We start from the raw sequence: 19,975 nt of genomic DNA on the forward strand, positions 1-19,975 counted from the left end.
GCTAATAATTATGTACAGGTTCACAATAACATGTTCAGCACCATGCATGTGTTTATACAACACACTGTAAGTTAAGAGTTATAATTATTGGGTGGACTGTTGAGTGGACTATTTCAATACAGCGGTAAATATGTATTGGCTCCAGAAGCTATGTGATAATTATGGCTTCATCGCTTTATGTTGTCAAGTAACTTTTAGCTATAGCTTTTTTGGGGGGGTTAGCCTGATCTATATAACATGTCTCACATTCTCTCAACGTCATCATGCAGACAAGGTAACAGCATACAATTACAGAGAGTCCTTCCAGATAGACACAGCAAAAACACTAGCTTATGTTTTATGAGATGCATCATCGTATTTTAGTGTTAAAATGACAGAAATTCTATGAAATTTCAAAAGATACGTTTCATTAATTTTGACATGTTTGTAACGAATGTGCATATCTGGAAGGACTCTCTCCAAGGGCACCCTTGGTTAAATAATAAACAAGGGCGTATACAGAAAAGAGGGCATACAACTCGATATCATGCATGCACCGAAATTCAATATAAGTCGAAGTGGTACATGCAGACTAAGCTAGAAAGACAAAACGTTGTATGCAGATCGAGAGAAAAAATTAATGTAAAAGAGAAAATGTAAATGCTATAGCTATTATCATGTTATAGTGTGTTCGATTCTGAATTCTTGATGCGTTCGTGTTTTCTGTACACGCACAGAGGACAGATGGGTTCGACGGGGTAGCAGAGTATAATAGTATGCATGTTCTTTCGAATGTGCCTCCCCATGCAGAAGCCGTTAGCTGCTAGATGCTGAGTTGCATGCCCTCTCCCACCTTCAGCAGTCAATACTTCCTTGATATACATATAATTATAGCTACAACCATAAGCTAGCTATATAGCTCATGATAAACTGACAATTCTTCGCATAATAATTATGGGAAAGCACTTCAATTCGAGTACAAAAAACCTGTAGTGCTAAAAATAACTATTAATACGTTTATAATCAAGTAAGTGTTAATTCTACGAAACTACGTAACTTAAAGGTACATCCATTATACGTACCTATAATTATAATAATAATAGAAGCTCATTGATCCTTGAGCAGCTGTATTATAACAGCACTCTATACACACACACACACACACAGGGAATAATAACTCAGTACAACGAATACTACGCTATAATTATCCCTCAGGTGTGTATAATTATGTGTGCAGCAAGGTATACAGTAGTATGTTTGTGTGTGTGTCTGTGTTTATCTCTTTTTCTGGTATGCCACAAAACACTATAATAATGAAAGCACCGCAGGTGCTGATGCCTCAGTGGAGGTGCCAAAGCTACATAACATAAAGCTAGTTTTTATACACACATTGATTATAAGTATAATTATATATTATAATGATGAACATCTTTAATTTTGTTGCATGCAATCAACCAAATAGTGGGTAATGATCAACCATGATCGATGCCAAAAGTTCAAGTCTGGCTGCAAGTCAGCAGAGCCTTGCAGCTCTCTGCTCACTCTTGCAGCTACCAATAGCTAGCATTCTAGTGCAGAACTAACTACTAAGTAGAGTAGTAACACTCGGTGAACAAGTTTTGCTACGGACTCTTCTGAAAAGGCTGCAATGGCATTCCAAGTAAGCAAAACTAGGCATAACTCGAGAACGAAGCATTATTTTGCAAATCCACGAACAAGTAAACATGACTAGAAGCCTATAGAAACTCTTACTTGCACTTCATTCATCCTTGAGCAGCTGTAGCGGTCTATATACACACACACACAGACACACAAACACACTACCGTATATACCTCGCTTGAGGCATGATTATGATACCACAATAATTACTCAATACGTTTATAATCTCAATTTATGTACTAACACGTACCAAATTGCATTTATTTACTCTATAGACTAAAGGCACTGTATAGCTGAACTTATATTGAGCTCCACCCATGCATGCCGCATGCAGGAAGTGAATAGCTGAACCCTATGTGACCTTCCATGCAGTTTGCAAAACCAGCATGCATGCAAAAAATTATCTTTCATAACGCGAGTCAAGCTACTAACTAAAAACTATACTCTCTTAGGTGAATAGCTAGTTCAGTATGCAGCTATAACATGCATGGAGTGCTGAGCTCAACTGGATCTTCAAGTAAGCTATAATATATATGTAGTAGAGTGAGGCAGGAGGGGTGCTCAAGCACCTCCCTTGCCTACGCCCCTGCTAACTGGATCTATAATAATATTATTATCATAGTATTATGTTACAGTTCAGTTTTACAAATCATTTACACCATTTAAATTCGTATTACAAAAACATTCATATTGACCAGGAACTTGGAATAAAAGGACCTCATTCATGTCTCACATTCTCTCAGCATGATCAGACAAGGTATAACAGCATGCACACTCTGTGCAGTTAATCCTTTCCCCGTTTTAATTAAAACAAGAAAATACAGAATAAATAACAATTTTCTTTAAAAATTTGTATGTCATGAACCATACATTGAAATGACTTGTAACTATTTCCTACAGGTAGCGCAGACCCCAGAGGTATCTTGACACCATCTTCGTTACCTAGCAACTGACCACCCCCACTAATTAGCAATTGTTCACAACTATGTACACAAATAATATTGTATGAGGGCATAGAGTGGCTAAAGACACTAAATAAGTGTTCTCAATGTTCTCACGGTGACATGGTTCAATCAGGATCTGCAGAAAGTTCTCTGCGAGGTTGTATCAGCAGACGCCCTTTTCCCGGGAAATGTTTTCTTCACCTACACACAGGTTTACAAGTTCAATGGTGGCTCATGATGTCCACTGCTGTACTAACTAGCCTAAATACAGTTATACTGAAGCTATCAAGACTACATATGCTACTCTAGACTTACCAGATCCAAGAAGTTGTTCCATCGCAAGAGCTTCTTCCTCAGGCCTTCAGGCTCTATTATTTTCTAGCTTGAGGTAGCTTTTTATCTAGCTATGATCCCAGTCACAGTCCTCTCACTCAACAAGGCCATAAGCATCGATATTCTCACTGTCTAGCTACTTTAGAACCTCACTGAGATTGTACTACGAAGATCTTGAAACATTATCAAACGGTTACTTTTCTTTCGACATTACTGTACAAAGCGTACCTCGAGGCAGCATATTAAAGATACCATGTGAAAGAGCAGCTCAATGCGCATGTGCTGGTACCTACAGTGTGTGCATAGCTCCAACACAGTGGTCACAACGAATTTTTGAAAATGACCACTAGAGTGGCCGTCATATGACGGCTTCAACGGGGAAAGGGTTAAGGTTACGGTACACTGTTCCACCCCGCTCAAATTTGCGTGGGTGTTCAATGCAGTACACTAGTAAAATGGCTCTCATCTGGCAATGGTCACTTGGCGTCAATTCTAAGCATCAGGAAACCCCTCCTTACCGTATAGTCTGCTGTTTCTTATTATACGAATAAAGGGGCAGGGCGACTCGAAGAGTTTTTCCCAAGAGAGTAAGTTGAAACAAAGTTACGGCCATTTCCAGCTGTTTTTGTAGGCTAATATGGCGACTGTAGAGTAGTAACAAGGATATATTTTTTGCTGTAAGGTCTCTATGAACAAGATCTCTTCGAGTCGCCCTCCAGTAAGTCTTTAGGCATCGAATACTGGTCAGAAAGACAACCTGGAAGCTATGCAGTCAATAAAACTTGACGCTAAAATTTTCAGTTTTTTCCAGCTGACCTCAGACCACTTCATTGGATTATAAGACATAGATACTTTTAGCTACAATAATAGCTAGCATTGTTTCATGTTCTCTTTTCATTGATAATCATTGCTAGTTACAAAAATAATGTAGTGATGAGAAATAAAGAAAATAAATATCTTATGAATTATTCATGAGCAATTAGTATACCGTAACCTTAAGGCCTGGGTCACAGGCACTGATAAGATTTATTCATTGCCTACATTTTATGTACAGTGCAACAACCAAAGAGAGTAGATTTTTTTATTTTAATTTTTTTTCACATTTTGTGGCATATCTTCTGAAGTAAAAGTGATATGATCTATTTGAGTGCAGGTACTGAAAGTTCAACTATTGGCGCTTCCATTGGACCACCACCTGTTACATCATATGACATCATCACTATGAAATGGCTGTCTGAAGATGTGTACCTCCAAAAATATGTTAGAAATAGAAGTAGCTTATTAATTTTGTTTAAGTTAAGATCTGAAATTTGTTGTGTATGTACCTGAGTATATTGCTCATCTTTTGAGCTTCAACAGAAGTCTGGGCTACTAGTAAGTTCTGAGAAATACTGCATTTTGTTGTTTTTTGGTGGCAAATAATTATGTTAGGAATACAACTTTCAATTTTATGCTAGTTAAGGTCTGATTTTTGAGAAGGATGTACTACAATAGTGTAAAATTCATTTGCACTAACTTACAGGAGCTAAACAAGTCTCTTCTTTGCTAGAGCGGCCCTTCTTGTCAAAAATGGTGATTTTGCTCCGTTTTGCTACTTTTGCTGACGTATACAATGATATTCATTGATTTGTGACGTCACAAATCATCTTGTTATTTGCTACATCCAAAGGTCATGTGATGTCTACCTGTAAATACACAGTTGGTGTTGGTCATTCTATGTCACAGGGGCGTGTCAATTTAGCCTTATACGTAGCCAAATCGCCCCAAAAGTCATAAAAAGCACTGTTTTTGACAAGATGGGCCGCTCTAGCAAAGAAGAGGCTAGCCTAACTCCTGTAAGTTAGTACAGATGAAAAGTACACTATTGTAGTACATGCTGCTCAAAAATCAGACCTTAACTAATATAAAATCGAAAGTTGTATTCCTAACATATTTGCCACCAAAAAACAACAAAATGCAGTATTTCTCAGAACTTACTAGTAGCCCAGACTTCCGTTGAAGCTCAAAAGATGAGCAATATACTCAGGTACATGCACAACAAATTTCAGATCTTAACTCAAACAAAATTAATAAGCTACTAACATATTTTCGGAAGTACACATCTTCAGACAGCCATTTTATACTGATGATGTCATGTGATGTAACAGGTGGTGGTCCAATGGAAGCGCCAATAGTTGAACTTTAAGTACCTGCACTCAAATAGATCATATCACTTTTACTTTAGAAGATATGCCACAAAATGTAAAAAATGTGTACCAAAAAAAAAAATCTACTCTCTTTGGTTGTTGCACTGTAGATGATGTAGATGATGTAGTGTTAATGAGATTCATAATGTTTATTAATGTTATTCATTGCACATGACGTCATAAGGTCTAGTAGCCTCGATCCCAGGCCGATCCGTCTCCAATTGAACGCTAGGTCGCCTACTAGGCCTGGTATAGCCTCGATCCCAGGCCGCTCTTCCTCGAAGAGAGGGCCTGGTATCGACTGTTTGCGCATGCGCCACATGATCCCCAGAAACTGGGGACTCCGGATAGCACTGTATATGCTCAGTAAAACAATGACGTCACAACAAACGGAAGTGGATTGAAGAAAGTGGATAGAAGAAGGTTTCTAGCCCGTGTGATAGCATTCTAATAGCTACCCTTAGCCTACTATGTGAACAAAAGACTCACAGCCTGCAACAGTGTGGATAACAATCCTCTGAACGGAGGGGAAGGCTGACAACAGCCTATATGGATAGGCCACGCCCATCTGACACTAACCTTGGTGAAAGTTGACTCTATCAAAAAGAAATTGCTGCTGTAACTAATACAGCTCTGTCTCTAGCTAGCTAGCTATATAGCTCTGTGTCTGACTTTTAATATGAAGAGTATTCTTCGTCTATAGTAATTATGTTATTCAGGATATAATTCGGGTAAAAATTCAGTTTAATGGAAAACATTACGGGAATATTATCCAATAATTTTGCGCATGCGCAAGCAGTCAGTAGCAGGCCTAATAATTAGGCCTTGTGAAGGAGGCTAGGCCTGGTATTGATTGTATTTGGGTGTGATCTGGGCGTGGTTTTTTAATACATAAAACAAAATAAATTGACTCTGTGTTACAACAAAAAATGAATCCTCCAACAGTGGTCTTCAACAACAGCCTCTGGGGCAGTATACAGCAGGAAATACTTCCCAGAAGACACTTCTTTGGCAGTGGCAACCAAATCTTTGTCGATTCCTTTATTGCAACTGAGGATGGCAGCAGAAACACCTCTATTGTTTAGACTCCTGACCTGGTCAATCATGAGTCTCATGATGAGAGATACAAGGGGAGACAAGAACAACACTTTTGTCAACAGGAGGAGCCTTGGTCCTACCTAGCTTGTAGTCCATTAAAAAGGGTAGCAACTGATATAGCAGAGAGACTTGCCATACCCCGTTGGGAACCAGATAAACACGTCCCTTCCCTCAAACAGTAGCTTGAGAGCCTGGGCCTGTTCTGCCATGAGAGTGAGGCCATCTTGCTTCAAACAAGACAACGCGTTGCATGCCATAGCTAGCTAGCTGTAAATTGAGAACATGACACGGAGCTACATTACTGTAACTTTTACGGGAGTAAAATGCCTCTACGTACACCTTTAGTATTACAGAAAAAAGCAGGAAACAAAATGTGAAGAATCTCTGCTTTAGTTTCCGGTTCCTGCCAAGCTAAAACTATTATAGATTATCTTTGCATGGCAACAAATTAATACGGCGGACTTAGAGTAGCTGTTTAGGCCCTCAAAAGATAGAATATGTTGTTATGATTATGTTTCATTGATGGGAAGTAAAAATGTCTAAAACTTTCTTAGCTATGCTAGCTTCTTTAGCTCTGACAGCCACTCTAGAGGTAGGCTATTTTGTGTATCTCAAGAATACAATAACTCCTACTCTTCCCATCAAGGATACCAGTACCTAGCTATGAGATGTTCATCTAGCCTTGTTTTTGAAGCTTGATCTTGGCATCTTCAACGCCGTATTTGCAGTTCTCTTTCTGAAAGTGGCGTGACGTCATCACCATTTATGGGACTAATTAGCATAATTGAATTAAGCTAATTAGTTTTTTGGAAAAAGAAAACATTGAGCTTCATTTTGGATCATCATCCACTGTATATTGCAGCAGTATGAACATAGTGTAAATTTTGGTGTTGAAATCTGGACCCGGGCCTTAAGTGCGCAGAGCAGAGAGTCCTTCCATATGGATATCACCAGCTATCATGCACTGTACAAGCTAACTAGCTCATAGATAAACGAAATTAGCTAAATCAATTAACTAATAACCTTCGGAAAAGCACTTCAATTAAAGCCTGCAGTTGAGCATGCGCTTAAAATAAATATACGCTTATAGTCGAGTAAGCGCTAATAATCCAGTTTCTACGGTATTATGTAGACACCCCTTTCTTGTGAAACAATCAAAGCGCATTGCAAATTATTTACCTCTTCTATAATTATTATAACACTCTAATACTTTTGAGCGAAAGCAAAAACATGGCGAGAGGCTTGCAACACTAGTTGTAACTGCATGTATATACATGACTGAGATTGTTTGTAATAGTCTGCTAGTATACAGTATAGCTTCATTGGCATTGGCACGGCATTATCACCTGCGGTGTTTTCATGAGCACATGCACGAGCACATGCACATAGAAGGGGCAACACCAGCGAAAAAAATTCATCCAATGTGGGGCTCAAACCCATGATCCTCAGTCTGATGCTCTACCGACTGAACTTGACTTAATAGTTGCATATCTTCAAATTAACGAGCGCGCAGCGCGAATGTTTTTGGGAGTTCCCACTTCTGGTCACACGTTGTGCAGTAAGACTATAATAATTATTATAGGGAAAATCCCATCCTTAGCCAGGGTATAAGTCCCATAATAGACTTGCGTAGAGCTAGTTAGCTGCTATGAACAGTCAACTAACTAACTTATAGGCGAACCCATTGAAGTTGATACATCAAAACAACAGGTACAATTACTACAAAAAGCTAGGTGGTAGTTGCACTAAAGCCAGCTAGCGTTATAATTGTAGTGTAGAGATATATCTACTAAGTAGAGTAGCAACACTCCATGGAGGAGTTTTGCTACGCACTCTTCTGAAAATAATATTAGGCTTCCAAGTAAATAAATCACCACATGGGTTTCCGTATACACTCATGCATGTTTTAATTGTTATACACTAACAAGTTACTATAATAACGATGCAAAACAGTGACCAGTGCAGGCCCTATACCTCTTATCAAGGAATCGAGGCATACTGTACATACCAGTAGCTAGGTTAGCAAGGTGTTCATAAATGTACAACCTATTTAATTAATTGTTAGTATTTGACAACCCGGTATACAGCATAATAAATGCACAAAATAATAATAATTGTATTACTATACTAACTTACCATTAACAGCCGCATTGCATTTCATGATGAAGAACTTTGTGGTGTCCAGGTGTCCCCTACTGACTGCCAGTCCCAGTGGAGTTAGTCCATCCCTGGTCACAGCTCCTATAGTGATGCGCATGTCAGGAATTAGTCTCGAATCCAGGCCAATTAAAATACGGCTTGCATGGCCATGGTATCATATAGGTGTGGTCCGTCCACGCCCATGTACTATCTATTGTATGCCCATTGTGAAGATTAGCTAGCTAGCTGTGGCCCTCTATTAGGAAGGCTTATTTGCACACTATAATTATAGTCTGAAACCAGGAGAGGCTAGCTCTCATCTACCTCTATAATGGTCGTATGGTCGGAATGTTTGAACTTATTTTCTGTACAGACCATGGAAAATCTGTAAATTTGTGCTTCCAAATTAACTACGACCATACGACCATTGTAGAGGTAGCCTCTTCTGGCTTCAGAATGGTGTGCAAGCCTTCTCAACAACGGAATAGAGGGCATAAGCCACAGAGACAAAGTATTTGAACTTATAGTAAACAAACTATTATTATACTTATAATAAATTTTACAAAAGTTTCCTAATGTAGAACAAATCCTCAGATTCTGGGGAACTCAGTTTGTGCATGTGCACTATCATCACCCATGCAATAGATACCAGGCCGTATTTTAATCGGCCTGATCTCGAGGCTATAGTCAGGAATGTATACAGTACATTGTCTTAGAAACCCTAACCAATGAAAACACCACGGGTGCTGATGCCTCGTGGAGGACAGTAGTAGATCTAAATGTAAAAGCGGAAAATGATCGACCATGATCAGTGCTAGTATGCCAGGGACTTCTATACATGGAAGTACAAACAGTCAACTATAGCTAACCTAAGCTAACCTGAACACTCCTTTGGCAATTGGTGCATCAAAACAACATGCAGGTACAATCATTGAATCAAAATTTTTTACAATAGCTACAAAACTAATAAATAGCTAGCTGGTAGCTGTAGTAAGCCACAATAGCTAGACTGAAAGGGGGGATCCGTGGCACCCTGGGATCTCCCCCTGGATCCGCCACTGCTATGGTGTTGTCGAGAAGGCTTGCACACTAGTCTGAAACTACTTTTATGATGGTTGGATGGTCGTGATTTGGTTTTTACAAATGAAAGCTTCTTCTGGCTTCAAACTAGTGTGTCGACAACACCACAGAGGGCTACAGCTAGCCAGCAAGTCTTCTCGACAACGCAATAGAGAGCATAAGCCACAGTTTCACAGGAGACAAGTATTTGTTAAAATTAATACGAAAAGAATCTATAATAATATAATATTATAATTATGTGACAGGGCCTAGGAAAACAACCCTTAACGCGGGTATACCCGAGTTTATTTTTATTGTTGAATCGGATAAAGCGTTCTCTAAGCTTCAAAATGATACCAAGATCGACCTCTTAGGTATTTTCTATCCGGAGATATGTTCGAGGGAACGCTACGAAGTATTGCAACTTGAGCAGATGACGCTCAAACGCCATGAATAATTGAAGTTCAATATTATTATTGATTTCCGGGCACTTCCGATCAATACTGCTGCTCAACCTCATGGCAGGAGACAGCTTCAGAAGCCATGAAACCTATTGTTCCTATTGCACAAGAGATATTATACAGAACAACACCTACAGTTCACTACTGATAAGTTATAGTTATAGACTAATCACAAGGTTTGTATGGAATATACAGTGCATGATGCCCGAGGTTTGAATGCACTGTATATCCATACAAACCGTGTGATTGGTCAATAGCTGTTTTCTTGCATGTTGCTATTGACAGCAATTTTGAATTTATTGTTACATGTAGCTATTAGCCATACAAAGAGCAAGTAGAGTAGAGAATGAGTTCTACTAGACTAGGTGTAGGCTACTCAATGGACCTTAAACTTAATGTTGCCCCTGAAGGGTGGTTCTCTGATGAAGAGGGTCCTTTGACAGGTCCTTTGACAAAGAAACAAAAACTTCAACTTGAATCTCGATTTAAAACTGCCACTGAAGAAGACCTAGACAGTTACACAGAAAAACAAGCACCAAAAAACACAAATTACTCTACTACTTGGGCTGTTCGCAACTTTTTAGACTGGATAAAGCAGCGGAATATGCGTTTTCCAACTGTTCCAGTACCTGAAAAGCGCTCCTAACATCTGGCACTGCCGAACAATTGGACCGTTGGTTGCCTTTTTATGTACTGGAAACCCGAAATAACAAAGGAAAACCTTATCCTCCAAAAACCCTTTACCAGCTACTGTGTGGGCTGCTTCGACACATGCGTGGAATAAACCCCAACGCCCCCAACTTCCTTGACAAGACCAACCCCTCCTACAAGAAGCTCCACAATGTTATCGACAATCGCTTCAAGGAGCTCACAAAAGAGGGCGTAGGCTGCGAATCCAAGCACACTGAAATTATTACCAAGGATGAAGAAAATCTTCTGTGGGCTTTTCTAATACTGCTTATTATTTAATCATGCTTAATCATTATTTTTCTTTGTTTATTTTCCTTATCACACAATCATATTAAATATGTATTTAAACACGTGAAAAACATCCATTGTACATCTGTATTAACATTTTCCCTAACCACAGGGATCTGTATATGATTCCCAATCATTCCTATGTAATAGCAGGTTCTGTATCACAGTTATAAACCATTGTATACCTTAGCAACCACATAGCAACGGGCAAGAAACCCTAAATACGAATTCAACTGACTAAACCAAATTAAACGGGTACTAACAGAAACACACATAAGCACACAACTAAAAACACTCTATACTCCCACTGGCACTTGAAGACAAATTTCGGAGGCCGGCTAAAAGTCAAAGAAATAAGACTCCACAACACCAGGAGAGCTTGCAGAAGGCTACTAAAAGATTTTGACCCCAAAAAAAAGATAAGAAAAACGTTAATTGACAACCACCAGCAATCCGTTTTGAAAATGGCTGAAGGATAAACGGCATGCATGTGCTTGCTTTCTATATATCGTACTCCAGTGTATCAGAAGAGGAAACATGCACCACTATATAAAGAGTGTGACAACCATTTGAAGCAAAAACAACCTACTAGAGCTTAGACAGGCTTAAAGTACACTTATTGCTATACCTTATGAAAAATTGCACTATTTTCAAATTTCATCGTGTTTCGTCTGACTGACTATTACTTAGTATAACTATCTCCACTAAATCTATGCAGTAATACAGTTACAGGCATGCAGTGATTGTTCCCACTCTTTTAAAACAAAATTAATTACAACCATTAAGGCAATTAAAAGTCGGATTAGTATCTTGAATAAGTGTAGTAAGTAATAATTATTCTTGGAAAGTCATTATACAAACATGTTCAGGATACAGCTTCTAGTCGACTATATACAACTTGGACAATGGGCATTTTTCTCAGAATTGCGTTCACTTTCACGAGGCAGATGACCTCTAAGGCTCCACTTTTCTTATTATAATTATACGCAATTCCCCCATCATGCATCATTCACTAATACTGGCAGGGTTTCGTAGAGAGGGTGGGCGTCTTGGTACCCCCCTCCCTAGAAATATAATGATGTCATAACAAAATGTATGTAATTAAAAGAAGTATTTATAGCAAAAATATAAGTTGTACAACAAAGGATCGATTAATAGTTGTATATTGTGCTATTGTATTATTAAACCTGCTCTCTCTCCGCAGGGAAAGGCAACATCAAATTACTGACTTATCTGTTATTATGATATTATCCATAGATATTATAATACTGAAGATTATCACGAGTCTGTGCCAGTAAATGCATGACTGCCTGCAAAGCATGAGTGACAGTTATACTAGGCACACGGACGAGTGATATAGTCATCAGTATATCCATGGTATAAAGCATTTATTGGTTATAGCAACCAAAATGCAGGATGAATCTGTACACACGAGACATGCGGTTGTTTTGTCAACCAGAAGCAAAAAAATTTACTTTTCTCCCTGAAATAGATGGACAGTTCTATTTAACAACTATAGCTATGTGTAGAGAATAACCAGTTTGGGGTAACGATCAGTTTGACCCAAAAGCGTGGAGCTTGTAGTATTGAAGATGTTTAACAGTAGAATAATAACAGCAAAAGGTACTGTGATGGCAACTGATGCAACAACAATACATGGTGACTTAATACAAAACATAATTATAATTATAGTAACTATGCTGGAATGGTCTAGAATATCAGTTCTACAGAGGTTACATCATGGCAGGAGACAGCTTCAGGAGCCATGAAACCTATTGTTCCTATTGCACAAAAGAAATAATTATACAGAACAACACCTACAGTTCACTACTTAAGTCATCATGTTTTGTTGTTGCACCAGTTGTATAGTACCTCCATAAGGCTCCACTTTTCTTATATCTACGCAATTCCACCATCTTTAAAATAACTGCCCAGCAATGTCACATGGCACGTGCGTGGCTGTGATACAGTGCAAGTGTATATATAGTATAACCTTCAACTCTCCATTCTCACCTCAGGTAATGGATGCTATAATTAAAATAATTATTATGCTAGATGTATGCACAGGCTAGATCGACCATAATAGACACTGTGTTAGGCCTCCATATACTCTTGCAACACCAGGACTTCATAGAGGGGGGGCACAGGGGGCGCTTGCCCCCCCAGGCAATTGTATTGAAAATATGGGCCATAACGCACTGTGTTACGGCCTGTTACACACCAACCAAACAAAGAGTGTTTTATAACAACAATAATGAGTTCTTTACGAAGCTACTTTAATTAAATCTATATACTCTTTCTGTTCCATACGTCCACAATTTCTTCTTCAAACTCACTATATCTGTATAAGTACAGAGGGCGATTCAATTAAGAGCGACCTTCATGAAAGGCTTGTGTCGCTCAGGCTATGGCTTTTATCTATAGTGCCATTCAACCTAGGCAATTGGATTTCTGCATTTTTTATGACATTCCACAATACTATTAGTACTTAATAACTCTTAAGAATGAATTAAGATGCGATGTACGACCGTCTCTAAACACAACAATTTCGCAGATCCCCCAAGATACGGATAATCGCCGAGCCTCCCATTTTTCTGAAATGTTGATTTTCTCCCCCCTGTCAATTTTTTTCTGTATGAAGGCCTGAACAATGCTCTTCAAAGTACATCTATATACATGCAGTAAACATGGCTGTCACTATTTTTATCATAATTATAATTCCAGTCCTGTCTTCTCTTCTCTGCTTCTTGACATTCCTCTTAGGCATTTTTTCACATTTTCGAAACGTATACTACTTCTGTACTGAAGAAATAAAGGGAATCGAACTAAAAAACTAATTTTGCACTGTGAAACATTGTGAACGTATATGATTGGCAGGAAAAGCATGAAAAGCGTAGAAACAAGAAATTCGTCGAGTGCAACTCCAATCTGTTACAACGTGATAAATATTGGCTGAGTCCAAGGTCTCTGGTTTTGAGATTCGAAGGCCTGAGGCTGTAGCATCCCAAGCATAATTATAGCGAGGGTGCTACTAAGGGCATATAACTGATTTAGAATAGTGCTAAGCATTAAGAAAGCTAGGATATAATTTTAAAGAAGACTCTGAAACCAAGAGTTTCTACAAGCCTCAAGCAACGTTAAAGCTTCGCTCTGGCTAGTCTACATAAAAAAAATCACATTGAAGGCATGCAGTTTCTTTTTTTTCTCTTCAGGGGAGGCCAGTGAAGGAGGCTATACCGTACCCTCGAGAAAATACGCCCAGCAAGAAGTCTAGGCTTATTAGAGTCCTGACTGGGCAGTTTTCATTCGAATATACGTCCACTCGCGGCCTCAAATCCAGGTTTACGCTTCGCTCTATGACAAATCTTATTGTATTTTCATTTTAATACATAGTATAAACATTTTATTGACAACAATGTTATAAACTAATGCATGAATAATAATTATGATTAAAGCATGACAAGAGAATGAACATGAAGAAGTGAACTCTGACTCTATTCCTCTATTCAATGCTTGCCGATGTCAGATGTAGCAGAAACTTCCCAAAGGATATGGTAGGACATATACTCCTATACAGAGTATATAGCTATCAGGTACTTCGTTTCAAAAAACCAAGGCAAGGTAACTTGCAAAATTAGCCTGCATGTGTGATAACTTTCTTGGACTTTGTGTTTTCCTTTCTCAGCATAATTATTATAGGACTATACTTGTTCTCTACATAATTATACATCTTCAAGGTCAAACAGATCCATACAGAGAAAGTTATAATTATGTTTGATCTTATAGTCCAGCAAAGAGTATAATTATAGTCTACTCTAGATCTTACTAGCTACTACCTAAAACTTTCTTTCTTCTGTCAGACACTAAAATTAAGAGTGAGCATGTGGTATTCAGCTACTGCGCATGCTCAACTCTTCATTCTTATAATCGAGTGAACATTTTGAAGCAAAAGAGGGGATGGGCGTTTATTCAAGATGGGCATATTTTCGTGTGTCACAACTATATTACTTGTATTGAACGAGTTAACCCTTTCCCCGTTTTAATTAAAACAAGAAAATACAGAATAAATAACAATTTTCTTTAAAAATTCATATATCATGAACCATACATTGAAATGACTTGTAACTATTTCCTACAGGTAGCGCAGACCCCAGAGGTATCTTGACACCATCTTCGTTACCTAGCAACTGACCACCCCCACTAATTAGCAATTGTTTACAAACATTCACAATTATGTACACAAATAATATTGTATGAGGGCACAAAGTGGCTAAAGACACTAAATAAGTGTTATCAATGTTCTCACAGTGACATGGTTCAATCAGGATCTGCAGAAAGTTCTCTGCGAGGTCGTATCAGCAGACGCCCTTTTCCCGGGAAATGTTTTCTTCACCTACACACAGGTTTACAAGTTCAATGGTGGCTCATGATGTCCACTGCTGTACTAACTAGCCTAAATACAGTTATACTGAAGCCTACAAGACTACATATGCTACTCTAGACTTACCAGATCCAAGAAGTTTATCAATCGCAAGAGCTTCTTCCTCAGGCCTTCAGGCTCGATATTCTTTAGCTTGAGGTAGCTTCTTATCTAGCTATGATCCCAGTCACTATCCTCTCACTCAATAAGGCCATAAGCATTGTTATTCTCACTGTGTAGCTGCTCTAGAACCTCACTGAGGTTGTACTACGAAGATCTTGAAACATTATCAAACGGTCACTTTTCTTTCGACATTATTGTACCAAGTGTACCTCGAGGCAGCATAATAAAGATACCATGTGAAAGAGCAGCTCAATGCGCATGTGCTGGTACCTACAGTGTGTGCATAGCTCCAACACAGTGTACACAGCAAATTTTTGAAAATTACCACTAGAGTGGCCGTCATATGACGGCTTCAACGGGGAAAGGGTTAAAAACAAAAATAAGAGAGATTTTTCACAGTAGCGGGCAGCATTTGATAGCAAATAGACTTGCCATATATACCGTATTACTAGAATATTTTGCTGGTGAAAAACCTTTGTGAATGAACCAAACCAGCAGAAAAGTTGACCCTTGCGATCTAACTATTGCGATCTAACTATTGCGTTCTGGCAAGGATCATGTGTATTTACTAGAGAGATAAAAATGTTGAGAGAAAATTAATGTAAAGGAGAAAATGCATGCAATTAATGATACTAGCTATTATTATAATAGCTAAATATTAAGTGTTATTCTGAATTCTACATGTGTTCATGTTTTCTGTGCGCAGACGAAAGTTGGGCATGTCTGGTCAAGGAGAACGTCAAAGTAAAGTATGTTATTTCGAATGTGCTTCCCCAGAAACCGTTATAACTGCTATATCTTGGTGATGGTCCAAGATATATAGGGCCACTCTCAGACCTTTCTATATTATACTTCAATGGTATAGTGACCCTCTTCAGTTCTGATTATTATTATACATGCAGACTGTTATATACATCGTAAAATAATAGTGATCACTACTATTTTACGATGTATATAACAGTCTGCATATGGAACTTACCAGTTACTTTAGACCTCCTTGACTCAACAGTCCCTTGGCCCTATACCCCTATATATAATTTGGCAAGCAAACCCCTCCTGATATGATTTTTAAGTGGTGATGGTGGTACTCTGACGCTGGTACTTCCTCACTATAATAATTTATACTCCCACTGATCATGAGATTGAGACTTGATGACGTAGTCCTCTGTCGTCTATATCTCATCACTGGAGTCATGAACTCACTAGCACAATCCATTATAGCTACTATCATTCCAAAATACGGGTAATAAACAGTATATATACTACCGTATATCTTCTAATTTATCGGACAGCAAAAAATAATTATTTTGGAAATTGTCTGGGTATAATTGGAACAGATTTTTATACAGCATGCGAAGTGTCCGGAATAATTAGAACAAGCAAGCAGCTGCATGCGAGCTAGCTAAATTTAATAGACCAGTGTGCGACTGAATAGTTGCACTAGCTATCTAAAACTAGCTACTCAAAGCTATCTAACTGCAGCACTCTAAGTCTTGTCTTACTTGCCGTCTGTGAATGGTGAATGTAACTCAACTTTTCAAAGTATTGTCCGGATATTTAGAACAAATGTAATATTAAAGCACTGGAGTGTCCGTTGTATTAGAACAACGAAAATTGCCGAAAAGAGTGTCCGGGGTAATTAGAAGTGTCCGATAAATTAGAAGATATATACGGTATACGTGGAAAAGTATGTGTCACTCTTAGGTAATTTTCGGTGAGCATGTTGGATAGATGCTTACTAATAGTCGCATGCCCTCTCCCACCTTCAGCAGTCAATACTTCCTTGATACAGCATATAATTATAGCTACAACCATAGCTCATAATTATTATAGATAAACTGACAATTATTTGCATATAATAATATGCATAATTATTATATGCATATATATGCATATTATACAGAAAAGCACTGGTATACAAAAAACATGCAGTGCTTAAAATAAAGATGAGTGATACAGTACTACGAAACTAACTTAAAGTATTATTTTGTACATCCACACTATAATTATACAGAGCCTTGAGCAGCTGTATTATTACAGCACTCTAGACACACACACACACACACACACACACACACACACACACACACACACACACACACACACACACACACACACACACACACACACACACACACACACACACACACATCAGCGTATAATTATATACCTACTATAATACTACGCTATAATTATATGCCTCGCAGCGAGGTATACGGTAGTGTGTTTGTGCGTGTGTCTGTGTAGAGTGATATATATACAACTGCTCAATAAGTGTATAAGAATAAGAGGCTTCTAGACAGACTAAGTCTTATTCAGTGGATTTACAAAAATTAATAATGCTTCGACTAGTTTTGCTTAGTAATACATTGAAGGCTATGAATGATCTACGCCGTTCTTCTGTTCTGCTTTTCTCTGATTTGTCACGCCTAAAATTCACTGAATTTTATTGCAGACTGCAGACTCTAGCGTAGCAAAATCAGTTGAGTATAATTACATCTTCTTATTAGCTATAATTATATAGCTCTGCATTAGAACGCTATAGCTGCAAGAGTCATTATTGAATTTACTGAGTGACATTAATAATTATAATTATAGACATCAAACTTTCAGCATCCTTTTTAACAACAATCATTTCCCAACTATTTTTTCACAGCATGTGTATAATTATGCCTCGAGGCGTAGCCACACGAGGGATAAGGTAAAGCTGACTGTGTGTGTGTCTGTTCCAGCTGCAACTGCTCAACGGTTACTTGTAATGCGATAAAAACTATAGGCTTCTAGTCACGTTCTCATGGATTTTGATTCGTGGATTAGCAAACATTCTCGAGTTATGGCTAGTTTGACTCACATTGAAGGCTGTTGCAGTCTCTTCAGGAATCTTTCATAGCATCATCTGTTCGCACAAACTTTCTATTCGAGTTAGCCTTGCACTATAAAGCGCTAGCTGCTATACAAGAGTAAGAAAGAGCTGCTAAAGAAGCTAGCTATTAAATTTTTAGTAATCATTATGGAACTTGCAGACACACCCCTTCTTCCTGGATGTAATGTGCATGCGCTCAATACCTCGTGTAAGAGAATCCATTTTGAACGCCAGATCCTGGCAGAATCAATTTTCTTTTTTGTTGAGGTCCTGGTAAGCCACAAACCAACCTTTTCTGATAGACTGCTTGTTATAGATAATATTATTACTTTCTGTGATTGATTTCTGTCTTTCACAGACTACTGACTATGCCTTTGACAAAGGGTTTCACCCATTGTTTGGCTACAGGCAATTTAAGACGATCAGTATGCACTTTCTTATGAAACAATCAAAGCACATTGCAAATTACTTCTCTCTTCTATAACACTCTAGTAATACTTTTGAGCGAAAGCAAAAACATGGCGAGAGGCATTAGCAAGCGCACGCTTGCAACACTTGTTGTAACTGTAACTGTATACATGTGTGTAATAGGCTGCTAGTACAATATGGCTTCATTGGCGTTGGCGCTGCATTATTACCCGTGGTGTTCAGCACATGCACATATAGAAGGGGAAATACCAGCGAACAAAAATTCATCCAATGTGGGGCTCAAACCCATGATCCTCAGATTAAGAGTCTGATGCTCTACCGATTGAACTTAACTTAGTAGCAGATCCAAGAAAAAGAAAAGGGGGATTTCAAATTAATGAACGCACAGTATAAACATTTTTGGAAGTTACGCCCACTTCCGGTCACACGTTGTGTAAGACTATAGGGAAATCCCATGCATTCTCAGCCAGGGTAAGTCCCATAATAGACCGGCCTGCGTAGAGCTAGAGCTAGCTGCTATGAACAGTCAACTAACTAACTTATATAGGCGAACTCATTTGATACATCAAAACAACAGGTACAATTAATACAAAAAGCTAGGTAGTATAGTTACATGCAATAAAGCCAGCTAGCATTATAATTATAGTGCAGAGCTATATAAAATTATCTACTAAGTAGAGTAGCAACACTCCATGGACGAGTTTTGCTAATCACTCTTCTGAAAGGCTGCGATGGCATTCCAAGTAAATAAACCTATAATTATAGCTATAACTGCAAATCCGCAAATTGCAATCCAAAAAAACCACACTATAGAAGCCTATATAATTATAATTATTATAGAAACTCTTGTTTGCACTTCATTGATCCTTGAGCAGCTGTAGCAGTCTATACACACACATGCACACAGTATACCATAATTATACCTCTCTGAGCACAGTGGTGTTTCTAGGAAATGCAGCTAGTAAGGAGGGTGCTGAGAGCGAGCGCAAAAAAAATGTTTGATTGCTACTATAATAAGTATACAGGCTAGATACACTTGAATAACTCTTTGATCATCAGAACGTTCATCCTCTTCATAATTAATAATTATTATAGCTACCATCACATGGGTTTCCGTATATACACTCATGTTTTAATTGTTATACACTAACAAGTTACTATAATAACGATGCAAAACAGTGACCAGTGCAGGCCCTATACCAGTACGGCCACTCACTATTCCGTTTACCGGTCAGTGCTGACTGTCCCAAACAAGGTTCAATGTAATTTTATACGTATATTACGGCCGGATATGACGTTTTGG

At 38.4% G+C, this 19,975-nt stretch overlaps 1 protein-coding gene and 2 long non-coding RNA genes across 6 annotated transcripts in view; 1 reads left to right on the top strand and 2 right to left on the bottom strand.

The window, feature by feature from the left end:
* LOC135338597 (uncharacterized) overlaps window positions 1-19,975 on the top strand; it is a 119,531-nt gene that overhangs the window by 67,249 nt on the left and 32,307 nt on the right. The gene's annotated exons all lie outside the window — the stretch shown is intronic.
* LOC135338449 (uncharacterized) overlaps window positions 1-19,975 on the bottom strand; it is an 86,590-nt gene that overhangs the window by 14,504 nt on the left and 52,111 nt on the right. For all 4 annotated transcript variants that reach the window (XM_064534584.1, XM_064534586.1, XM_064534585.1 and 1 more), the window contains exon 4: window positions 8,337-8,441. In XM_064534584.1, the coding sequence (XP_064390654.1) occupies window positions 8,337-8,441 (105 nt within the window). The remainder of the gene's footprint in view (window positions 1-8,336; window positions 8,442-19,975) is intronic.
* Window positions 107-4,975, bottom strand: LOC135338667 (uncharacterized). The gene is made up of 2 exons (XR_010395713.1): window positions 2,899-4,975; window positions 107-2,784 (listed from the first exon to the last, which is right to left on the bottom strand). It is a non-coding gene; the product is annotated as an uncharacterized LOC135338667 (long non-coding RNA).

Source organism: Halichondria panicea, chromosome 7 (assembly GCF_963675165.1).
Source record: "Halichondria panicea chromosome 7, odHalPani1.1, whole genome shotgun sequence".
NCBI lineage: Eukaryota > Metazoa > Porifera > Demospongiae > Suberitida > Halichondriidae > Halichondria > Halichondria panicea.